Genomic DNA, 12479 nt, shown 5'->3' with positions numbered 1-12479 from the left:
TCATCAATATATCAATCAACTAATCAGTCACTTAAAATCAATCCCTTTTGTGTGGTCGGCCAGTTTAGCACATCTGAATAGGACTCAGCTAATAACTCAAACAGTAACTCAAGCTTCAGCTTGGCACAGCTTATTTTTGTCTGAAGAGTAGCAATCAGTTGACTAGCTACTTACTGGTGCTCTGCTCAGCATTGCCCTGCCACAGGAAGACAGGATCCCCACTTCCTCTGGGGTCGGATCCCAAACTTAGATACATACACACTCCCAGAGACAGACAGACAGACCATACACTAACACACACAGGTAGTCCTGAGGCGTCACGTCACGTCATCTACAACCATTCTATGTCTATCTAGGAGAAACCATAGAGAGGTGCCTGACGACAGTCTGATCATGTACAAAATACATATAATGTAGAAAATCTTTATATTATGTAAATGAGTGGTTCTCTGACTTTGGAAAACAATAACAGACTAATACAAAATGTAGGGTTGACTGGGTCCTTCTCCCATGCCCTGGCCCAATGGCACTATGGGAAAGCCAGCCCAGAGGCGTCCCAGGACACTGTGTAGGATCCATAGGAGTGGACGCACCATGGACAGCCGATATTATTTACTGTGTTCCCTCGCCCACTGAAGACAGGCAATAAAATGCTATTACCGAATTCCATCAGGGGCCTGTGAAATCTGCGCAGGCACAAACAGGGACGGCCGTCTGAGCGCTGAGACAGACACACAAAAGCACACACACCGCAGACGCAAACACACCGTCTTTGGGATGTATTCTCTCTCACTCTCCCTCTAAACCCTCTCAGCTACCATCTACCTCACAAATAGTATTTCACTCTGTCTCCCTATCCTTGTCTTAGACATATTCAATCAAACTGGCCCTAGTATGTTTGTGTAAATTCTTACTTTACAAACTGCTGCCTTTATGCATACATGTCTTATTATGGAAACTAAAAACATATACCTGTGAGGAGTGTAGAAGTATTTTCTATTTTTATTTGACCATGAAAAAAGTATGTTTATGCTGATGTATTACTGTACATACTGCAATGTAGATTTCATCCTCCCTCTCCAATTTCTCATAGAGAAATATTCTCACCTTGCAGTTAATCTGTAACCATATTGTTTCATCCTGAAGGCATAGCATTTAAGACAAACTATCATTTAATCCTATTTCACCTGAGCTTCCTAACATAGTCATGACACGTATAATGTGGCCATATGACCTTCAAGCTGGTAGTGAATAAGACATCAAGGGCAGAGAGGAGAGAAGCAGAGAGAGACAGGGGATTCGTTTTATCACTCCCACAGAAAACATGCTGGCATATTCTCTGATGAAAGGATGAAACCCCCTGAGTACAGAAGAAGGGATGGAATTGTAGGGGGTAAATGTTAATCCCTAATCAAACCCCCTTTCATCCATCTCTTCTTGCGGCCCCGTCCCTGCAGGCAGTCTAATCTCTTAATTGAGCCTTTTGTAATTATAATTGAATAATTAAAGGCCTTGATTAAAGGCAAACAAATGATGTTGACGTATTCTGACAAGACACAAGATCCGAGGGATACTGTATGCATGATTCAGTGAGATGGACACACATATACAGCAGCACACTCATAAGAACTCAAAATAATGGCATGTATAGTCCTTGATTGGTATTGCTTTCATTATTGTACAATACCATGTCTACTTTATTCAATTGTGTTTAAAATTATGCCTTTCTCTTTCTTTATTAGGAAGCCCACCAGTGTGCAAAGACGGACACACACACACAGGTCCTGACTTTGGCCTGTCTGTGCTCTCTCCATAACGCCTGACATTGAAACCAAGGGAGGTAGAGAGGTCCTGAACTGCCTCACATAAAAACAACAGAAAACAGGAAAGCTGGCCACACACACACACACTAGGGCCCCCTGAATGCCTATCCCGGATTATGAGAATTTAGAGAAGTAACATGACCAAGTTCCACACTGTGACAGAGCCTCTATTCCAATCTACCCCCTGGCGGATCCTTCATAGGTTAGCTGTGTTGTTGATACTAGTGCTGATACGTTGTGCTCTCCTGTAGGCCAAATGTTTTTTTCTGCTGATGTCATATGAGACAGACCTACAGCCTTCAGAATATTTACGTTATCAAATTGGATAAAACACAATGCGGTGTGTCAGAGTAATAGAGACCAATATGAGCTTGGGTTGTCTTTTTGTGAAAAAGTGATGGCCTCATTCGTAGTTGATAAGCCTGTCATCTATCATTGACCTTTCTGTCAATGCTAAACAATGACACGCTGTAGTTCACCATCCAAGGGCAAAAAAACTCAAACATCAAACACACCAGCCTGGTCTCATAGACTAGACTTAACATAGTAAACGTAAATATAGAACACTCAAATTAGCATGACCAAATCATAGAAATGTGAGTTATAGATCTGTCATTCTCATTGAAAGCAAGTCTAAGAAGCGGTAGAGCTGTTCTATGTGTGCTATTTCTATACTTCCCATTTTTAAGTTTCCCTTTTGCATATTTTACTTTTGTTTTTGTACACCAGCTTCAAACAGCTGAAAATACAATATTTTTGTTTATGGAAAATATATTTCACAGCGGTTTTGATGGTACAATGATTAATAAAAAATAAAAATAATTTAGGGGGTAGATCAGCTTTAATATTGCAGATAGATTGTAACTTCCATCAATGTAATTGTCTGCATCACTTCCAATCCCCCATATGGTTTTTTTCTCGCAAATATATACATACATACATATAAATACATATACATATACATATACATATACATATACATATACATATACATATACATACATATATATACATATCCCTTTTTTAAATATATTTCCCTTTATTACTTTCCAACCCAACCACCCCTCCCCTAATTGGAGTAAACTAGTGAACAACAACGCTTAGGCTTCTACTTCCAGCTTATACATACTATATACATTTTATGGACACAGTCAATTTTATAATAATTCTATTTTGTTTGTTTTTACTCCTGAACTTCCGCTACCCTCAACCTCTCCGATCATTTACACTATACTTGTTTGTTTTGTCACATAAACTGAAATTAGGCGAACTATCCGAATTTTAGCAACCAGGAAATGGCGGAGCATCTTCAAGGCAAAAAAGGAAAGTAAGGTGGGTGGTTGGTCGGTGTGGGCGTATAATGCGAACGACTAGCAACCCAAAAGTTGCGTGTTCGAATCTCATCACGGACAACTTTTGCAACTACTTACTACTTTTTTAGCTACTTTACAACTACTTAGAATGTTAGCTAACCCTTCCCCTTCCCCTAACCCTTTAACCTAACTCCTAACCACCTAGCTAACATTAGCCAAAACAAATAGGAATTCGTAACATATCATACGTTTTGCAAATTCGTAACATATTGTACGAATTGTAAATCGTAACATCATACGAAATGGATGATGGACATCCACAAATTAATACATAGGTTTCCATACGAAACGTAACATATCATACTAATTGGAGTGTCCGGATTTTCATTTACTATGTTATGTCTACCCCTGAGTCCAGGTTGAACACACTCCACAAATACCCACTTCTTTGAGCATTTGAATGAGCTCTTACTGGTTATTATGCTATCATACTCCCTAAATTTGATTTTAGTCCGACCTTTCCTTGTTTGGCAATGTAAGGGTAAGCCATTGCTAGCTCATCTGTCTGTTGGCAACAATGAGGGCTAACCAGTGTGAATAGAGTGGGTGAATTACGCCTCTTCGCGAGTTATTGTCTCTCAATGTTTACAGAGGTTATTGAGAACAGAGGATGGAAACAGAACACCGGTCTAAAGATGAACACTCAACACTCTAGATCCCTCTTTTCTCTCTCCCCCGCACGGGGCCATCCACGCCTATCAAAGGACATTTCTGTGGTCTTTAGGCCTATTCTGTTTTCTCCTTCTCTTTGTCTCTTTCTCAAACTGCCTAACAACAGATACTATTTTGTGAAGGCAACCAACTGTTCAGAGAAAAGTTGTTTATAAACTGAACTTAATTCACTTAAAGTGTTCGTGGGAAAATAAATCTAATTCTCTTAAATGAAAAAGTGGTATGATGGCCACTATGCACATTTGCGCTACATAAAGGTTATTAGCCTACACTGTAATAAGGACACTTTAGGACAGGACAATATAGGACCTAGACTGTTACCGAAGAAAGAAAGGGCCATAGTTTCGATGTTCAATACAATTGTAGTAGTTTTTTGTTGTCCTCCTGTCCCCTCAGAAGTTGGCGATTGTATTTAGCAAGTTGAGACCGGCTGTGGTCTCGCTCGCCCTGACAGCTCATTCGTCTTCATTACGGGAAACACCGTGGGGCTGACAGCGCCTGAAACCCTGGTGTCTTCACGATTAATGAAGATATATAGGCCTTTCACCTGGAAGAACTGAAACTAACCAGCACACGGTGTAGGCCTACTGCCATTAAGTAGAACTCGCCTGGGACGCAATTATTCAACCAACACAAAAGGTACTAAGGGGGCAAAGCCTTGCGTAAAATTGTGTAGGCCAACTGAATTAAATAGATAAATATAACATCTCTAATAGTTTCCTGTGTGTGTCTTCACTGCCTGAACACATTATTTTAGTGCAATAGCAAGGCCCCCCTCATCTTTTATATTCAAATGAGCATGCCAGAAACACCATGTTGCCAGTGCCAGAGTAGGCTATTATCATATGAAATACAGTGGTGAGGGTAGATGGACTGCATAACAATAACTCAAGTTATTTTCTTTACTCCTTCTCACTCATACAGGCATTATGTGTGTTAGTAAAGTGGCAAAGCCTCTAGGAAAAGAGAGAGAGACAGGGCCCTGTTCCAGCCCAGGGCCTCAGTTGTTACTGTAAAGCTGTAATGTCCTACTTATTCATGCTCTAGTTATTCTTCATTAACAGTTTTGCCCTCAAATGAACTTTTAAGTTAGATGCTAATTATGTTTTTAAGTAGGCCTAGTTATTCACATTGCATCAGTTACCCATATTTCTACTGAAATGGGTCATATGCTTTCATCATTGTGCCTCTTGTGATCCCTCTTAAGGATCCACTTTCATTTTGACTTTGGTAGTTAGCTTCTAAACACCTCACAAGGTCAGGGGGCCCATATTGTGAGAGAAAGCTAAATCATTCATCTGAAGTCATTTAAAAAGAAAACAAACATGATGATGAATAAATATGCAGTCCCCCACACACACACTGAGCACATAAACAAACAAACTGGAGGATGAGAAAGGGCACAGAGAATCGAATGGAATCTGTCTCTTCCTGTGGAGAGAGCTCTATGATAACATCAGCACTCTGATAAGGACACACATGCACACTGAGATAGTCACTATTTCCGCATTATCACAATAACACCACCAGTCTGATGAGGAGAGTGAAAACCCTGGCTCTGCACAAACACACACAGCACACACACATGCTTTTCCAGTCTGATGAGTCTAGTGAGGAGACAGAGCAAATACTTCACTTACACTGAACACTGGCCGTCCCAGCCCAGGCAAAGGGGTCCAGACCAGGGAAGAAGGGGGTGGCCTTGCCCAGCATACAAGCCCCCTGAGTGGACACGTCGAAGAGCGGCCGGGGGGCCATCCCTAGAGCCTCCATACAGTCAAACATGTTCCTCTCTCTAGCTCCACACACACTATTTTGTCCAACAACCACAACAACACCAGAGTCCTCTTCTGTTGTGGTTGTTCAGCTGACCTTAGCTAGCAGTGACGTCTCAGAGGAATTTCCACCCAGAGCAAAACAAGAGCAGCTCAGAGCATGACTGGCTCTCCAGGCTTGTGGTTGTTGTAGGAGTGGACCTCTGTCACTCTCAGCCCCAGTCGGGGTGAACCTTCTCCAGGTGCTGTGTGTCTGTCTCAGCCTCTGCTTGGTTCCACTCTGATAAAGTCCTTGACTGGCTTCTCTCTCTCTGTGTATTGGTCTTGAACAGATTTTTTCCCTTTTGTCTTCTCTTTCTCTCTTCTCTTGAGCTCCAGACTACTTCCAACTCTCACACACAGTCCTCAGTCGCTCTCTCCACTCTCTGGGTGTCTCTCATTGGGAGTTGTAACTGATCTAAACACCCCCCTCTCCTCAGCTCTCTGGGCCTCTCACACACAGCCAGTGATACTGTGGAGCGAACCAACAGCCTGTTCTCTCAGCAGAGGGGGAGAAGGAGGGAGGGAACTAGAGAGCCGGGGGCGGGCCCATTAGTCTGGTTGGTCTCATAACAAACGTTCTCTCCTATTATTTTTTCCCTCTGCTTTCCCTCCCTCCTCTTCATTTTTCATATTTTACAAATGAAAACAAACACCATGCCTCCCTTTCTTTCTTTCTCTTTCTCTCAGCCCCCCTCCTCTACTCCTTTCTCAATTGAAAAGCCCCCTTCTCCCTCCCTCCCACACAGACTTGAGCCTCCCCCGTCCCTTCTTAGGGTTCAAACACCAAAGTCATTTATGTGTCCCCAATGCCACTTCATAGTGTCCCAAAGGGAGGGCAAATGTAATGAGTCAACACACAATGTTAAGAGAAGACTACCATCCTATTGTAAATGAATGCTGAGACTGAGTATACCACACTGTTAGCTTGCATTAAGTGGGACATTTCTGATGGTGATATACTGTATGTGGGACTGTAGGGTGATGGTTAAAGTCAGAGGCGCCACCCAGAGGCCTCCATGGGGAGGAACAGGGGGCAAACAAATATGCAAACACTTGCATGTGAGCACACATGTGCACGACACACACACACACACACACACACACACACACACACACACACACACACACACACACACACACACACACACACACACACACACACACACAGACACACACACAGTCTCGTTCTCCCTTAGCTCTCTCTCTTTTCTCCTCATCCTCTCATTCTACCCCTCCCCTCCTTAATTCTATCCTGCTTTTATTGGAATGAGTCTCAGATCACGTTATTGCTGCCCATACTAGTACACGCTGTACATTTCACTTTTCCTCTCTCTCTCTCTCTCTCTCTCTCTCTCTCTCTCTCTCTCTCTCTCTCTCTCTCTCTCTCTCTCTCTTGGTCTCGCTCCCTCTCAATTCCCTCACAGTCAGTAATTTCAATGACCGTATACTGAACCGCATCCAGCACCGCAGTGCTAGTTTTATGCACACCACAGTCACCGGGTTCAAACACAAAAAAAGCTTGACCAAACACATCAAAAACCACAGCAGCAACGTAGACAAAACTTCTACTGACAAAGCCTCAGCCACTGACCCTAATGGACATGCTTATAGAGCTGTGATGCATTAACAAATCAACACAAGCATGTTGTCAGCTGTGTGTACAGTGTGTTCTCCAGTCTATCTATCATTTTCTCTTGACCATCTCTATCTCTCTACCTCATCTCTATCTCTCTACCTTAGCTTTATCTCTCTACCTCATCTATATCTCTCTACCTCATCTCTATCTCTCTACCTCATCTCTATCTCTCTACCTCATCTCTCTATCTCTCTACCTCATCTCTATCTCTCTACCTCATCTATATCTCTCTACCTCATCTCTATCTCTCTACCTCATCTTTATCTCTCTACCTCATCTATATCTCTCTACCTCATCTCTATCTCTCTACCTCATCTCTCTATCTCTCTACCTCATCTCTATCTCTCTACCTCATCTATATCTCTCTACCTCATCTCTATCTCTCTACCTTATCTCTATCTCTCTACCTCATCTCTATCTCTCTACCTCATCTCTATCTCATCTCTCAATTCAATTCAATTCAAAGGTCTTTATTGGCATGGGAAACATATGTTTACATTGCCAAAGCAAGTGAAATAGATAATAAACAAAAGTGAAATAAACTATAAAAAATGAACAGTAAACATTACACTCACAAAAGGGAAAATAAATCAACATAAATATGGGTTGTATTTACAATGGTGTTTGTTCTTCACTGGTTGCCCTTTTCTTGTGACAACAGGTCACAAATCTTGCTGGTGTGATGGCACACTGTGGTCTTTCACCCAATAGATGTGGGAGTTTATCAAAATTGGATTTGTTTTCAAATTATTTGTGGGTCTGTGTAATCTGAGGGAAATATGTGTCTCTAATATGGTCATACATTTGGCAGGAGGTTAGGAAGTGCAGCTCAGTTTCCACTTCATTTTGTGGGCAGTGTGCACATAGCCTGTCTTCTCTTGAGAGCCAGGTTTGCCTACGGCGGCCTCTCTCAATAGCAAGGCTATGCTCACTGAGTCTGTACATAGTCAAAGCTTTTCTTAATTTTTGGTCAGTCACAGTGGTCAGGTATTCTGTAACTATGTAATCTCTGTTTAGGCCCAAATAGCATTCTAGTTTGCTCCATTTTTTGTGTCAAGTAATTATCTTTTTGTTTTCTCATGATTTGGTTGGGTCTAATTGTGTTGCTGTCCTGGGGCTCTGTGGGGTTTGTTTGTGTTTGTGAACAGAGCCCCAGGACCAGCTTGCTTAGGGGACTCTTCTCCAGATTAATCTCTCTGTAGGTGATGGCTTTGTTATGGAAGGTTTGTGAATCGCTTCCTTTTAGGTGGTTGTCGAATTTAACGGCTCTTTACTGGATTTGGATAATTAGCGGGTATCGGCCTAATTCTACTATGCATGCAATATTTGATGTTTTTCTATTTGGTGTTTTTGCCTCTCTCTACCTCATCTCTATCTCTCTACCTCATCTCTATCACTCTACCTCATGTATCTCTCTCTACCTCATCTCTCTCTATCTCATCTCTCTCGCTCTCAATTCAATTCAAAGGGCTTTATTGGCATGGGAAACATGTTTACATTGCTAAACAGTAAACACTTACACTCACAAAAGTTTTAAAGGAATAGAGACGTTGTGTCTCTCTCTCTCTCTCTCTCTCTCTCTCTCTCTCTCTCTCTCTCTCTCTCTCTCTCTCTCTCTCTCTCTCTCTCTCTCTCTCTCTCTCTCTCTCTCTCTCCCCCTCCCTGGTTTGTGTTTTCAACTTTTTCAGATTATCTCTCTTCCCACTTCATCTGGCTTGTGTTGCCTTTCTAATTCAATTCAGTTGATTTGCCCAGCCCTGGGGTTATTGGCTACTTCAGCCACATTAAAACCACGCTTTCCCCCACAAGCCAACTCAACTGCCGTGACTTTGGATTCTTCATACGCTCTCTATACGGTCAACTCCACCCCCTCACCCCCCCTCCCTTTCCTTCCCTCGTTCAAGAGGGATGAACTCTGGAAGAAACCCCCACTGGGGCACTAACTCCCCCCTTCAAACTTCTCCTGCCCTTCTCCTCCCCTCCTTCCATGGTTTCTGTTCTTTCCCTGGCTCACTTTTCCTCTGATCGCTCTGTTTTTCGGTTTCTCATGATCCATAATGATTTTCCCTTATTGTATTATTGCAAGTTTACTGTTATGTCAATATCTTCCCCACTATGATCATGTACAGTTGCATTTTTTCTCTCTTTTTCTCTCTCTTTTCTCTCACTATGGACGTTTTAGTGTCAACTGAACAATAGTGAAACTTCCAAGAAAAAAGTCCCTCTTTTCATAATGCTATGGCCTCTTTTTGCCTTTTCACCTTTGCTTTGTTCATGTAAGAATTCCCCCGTGTCCCCCTCCAAACGTTTCCCTCTCTCAGTCTCAACATTTTTACCTGTCTTTCAACATGTCACACATACACACGCACATACGCGCACGCGTACACGCACGCACGCACGCACACACACACACACACACACACACACACACACACACACACACACACACACACACACACACACACACACACACACACACACACTTCTCTGTGACACACAGCAGGGAGCGTAGCTGCACAATCTCAGCCTGCTCTGTTCTCTCCACACCTTGAGACAATTACAGCCCCACCCCCTTACCCCCTCAACCCCCCTCCCCTACAACTTCCAGCCCCAGGACTGAGGAAAGAGAGACAGAAACGAAAGAGGGAATGCAGACAGGAAAAAGGCAGCCCAATCCCCCTCACTGTTTCTTTCTTTCTTTGTCTCTTTCTTTCTCTCTCTCCAACTATTTTTCTAACACATACACTCACACTCACATGCACATGCATGCACACACGCGCGAACATACACACACATAGTACACACACAGTCACATTCCAGCTCTTCACAGGGCATTTCAGAATCTGGTTCCTCAGCTATTCTTCCTGTCATCATCTCTGAGACAAACACACACAGGCCAGAACAATGGGCTCTCTCTGTCTTTCATAACACCAGCACTAACAGTATGGGCACAAATCACAATGTTTTCATCAATAAGGCTGTAGTCACAATTATGGTCGCATTTAAGGCGCTAGGGAACCTTTGGCTGCAGTTTGTGTGGTATTTGCCTGTGTTGGAATGTGCAGCATTTGCTCATAAGTCCAAGCCTGCATATCAGACTGTGGATCATTCTAAATGAGAAAGCTTATAGTAATCTTGACATTGGAGCAAGAAATAACACAGTCTGAGGATGATGAACAAAGCCAGGAAGAGCTTTGGATCAGGAAGAGATCCATGAAGTCCTACAAGTTTAGTGCCTATACATGACGTACACAAAATACTTTTTTTAAACTATTATGATAATTAGGTATCTTGATTGTCGGGATTCTCTGCTCGTGAAATGCTTTGGCGCGTCGGCCAGACATGGCAAATTGGAGAGCCTATGCGCCGCTCTCCTCCTCGGACAGCAACCACCCAGTGAGCTCCATTGGACCACCTCGCTCTCAAGACCATGCCTTTATTTATGCGGAAGATTTTCATTGGTTTAGGTTTGTGTCCATCTCTTGTCAAAGGGAACTTAATCTTCATCTGTCATCATGTGGAGTCACCCGAAATCCCCACAGCTCCATCTGTGCATTTGTTTAGACTTTAAAAAAAGAATACAAAGAACAATTTGTGTTTTCTTCTGAGGGAATGGACTCATTCTCTGATTTAAGTGTATTTTGTCTTGTTGTGCACCCTGTTCTGATGAAGTTTGGGGCAGAATAAAAAGGGTTGAAACATTTTTCAACCAGAATTGAATTAACTTCCCCACATTATACACAATTATCTTTCTCCACAAACAAATTCCATCTCCCTCTCTTGATCACACACACACACACACACACACACACACACACACACACACACACACACACACACACACACACACACTCACACACACACACACTCACACACACACACACACACACACACACACACACACAGGCCTCTCTGCTGGTTGAGAGCTGGGACCAGACCCAAAATTCCAACCGATTTTGTATAAATAAATAATTAGACACAATGTGCTGTTTGTTTTGGGCCCCTTCAGCACCACAGTAACCTTTACTTTTAGGCCATTCTCGTTATTTTTTCATCAAAATGTGGCATTCATTTGAAACGCTCCATTTTCCATCTCATCTCTGACTGCTTCTGACCAGGCCGCCTATAACAGGCAGAATTCCTCCAAGATCCGCAGGCTTATAGGACAGCAGAACGTGTTTGTGTGTGTGCAGGGCCGTAGCTACATAATGAGGACATACAGTGGGGAAAAAATGTATTTAGTCAGCCACCAATTGTGCAAGTTCTCCCACTTAAAAAGATGAGAGAGGCCTGTAATTTTCATCATAGGTACACGTCAACTATGACAGACAAATTGAGGAAAAAAAATCCAGAAAATCACATTGTAGGATTTTTAATGAATTTATTTGCAAATTATGGTGGAAAATAAGTATTTGGTCACCTACAAACAAGCAAGATTTCTGGCTCTCACAGACCTGTAACTTCTTCTTTAAGAGGCTCCCCTGTCCTCCACTCGTTACCTGTATTAATGGCACCTGTTTGAACTTGTTATCAGTATAAAAGACACCTGTCCACAACCTCAAACAGTCACACTCCAAACTCCACTATGGCCAAGACCAAAGAGCTGTCAAAGGACACCAGAAACAAAATTGTAGACCTGCACCAGGCTGGGAAGACTGAATCTGCAATAGGTAAGCAGCTTGGTTTGAAGAAATCAACTGTGGGAGCAATTATTAGGAAATGGAAGACATACAAGACCACTGATAATCTCCCTCGATCTGGGGCTCCACGCAAGATCTCACCCCGTGGGGTCAAAATGATCACAAGAACGGTGAGCAAAAATCCCAGAACCACACGGGGGGACCTAGTGAATGACCTGCAGAGAGCAGGGACCAAAGTAACAAAGCCTACCATCAGTAACACACTACGCCGCCAGGGACTCAAATCCTGCAGTGCCAGACGTGTCCCCCTGCTTAAGCCAGTACATGTCCAGGCCCGTCTGAAGTTTGCTAGAGTGCATTTGGATGATCCAGAAGAGGATTGGGAGAATGTCATATGGTCAGATGAAACCAAAATAGAACTTTTTGGTAAAAACTCAACTCGTCGTGTTTGGAGGACAAAGAATGCTGAGTTGCATCCAAAGAACACCATACCTACTGTGAAGCATGGGGGTGGAAAC

At 42.8% G+C, this 12479-nt stretch overlaps 1 protein-coding gene across 2 annotated transcripts in view; it reads right to left on the bottom strand.

The window, feature by feature from the left end:
• LOC121575189 (retinoic acid receptor gamma-A-like) overlaps nucleotides 1–12479 on the bottom strand; it is a 72952-nt gene that overhangs the window by 20773 nt on the left and 39700 nt on the right. Inside the window, exon 1 of one of the 2 annotated variants that reach the window (XM_041888136.1) lies at nucleotides 5509–6133. The exons of the other annotated variant lie outside the window; for it this stretch is intronic. Within the exon in view, the coding sequence (XP_041744070.1) occupies nucleotides 5509–5653 (145 nt within the window). The 5' untranslated portion in view covers nucleotides 5654–6133. Of the gene's footprint in view, nucleotides 1–5508; nucleotides 6134–12479 lie in introns of those variants that run through there. 2 annotated transcript variants of the gene reach the window in all.

This window comes from Coregonus clupeaformis, chromosome 10 (genome assembly GCF_020615455.1).
Source record: "Coregonus clupeaformis isolate EN_2021a chromosome 10, ASM2061545v1, whole genome shotgun sequence".
NCBI lineage: Eukaryota > Metazoa > Chordata > Actinopteri > Salmoniformes > Salmonidae > Coregonus > Coregonus clupeaformis.
This window is presented reverse-complemented; position numbering and strand designations above follow the sequence as displayed.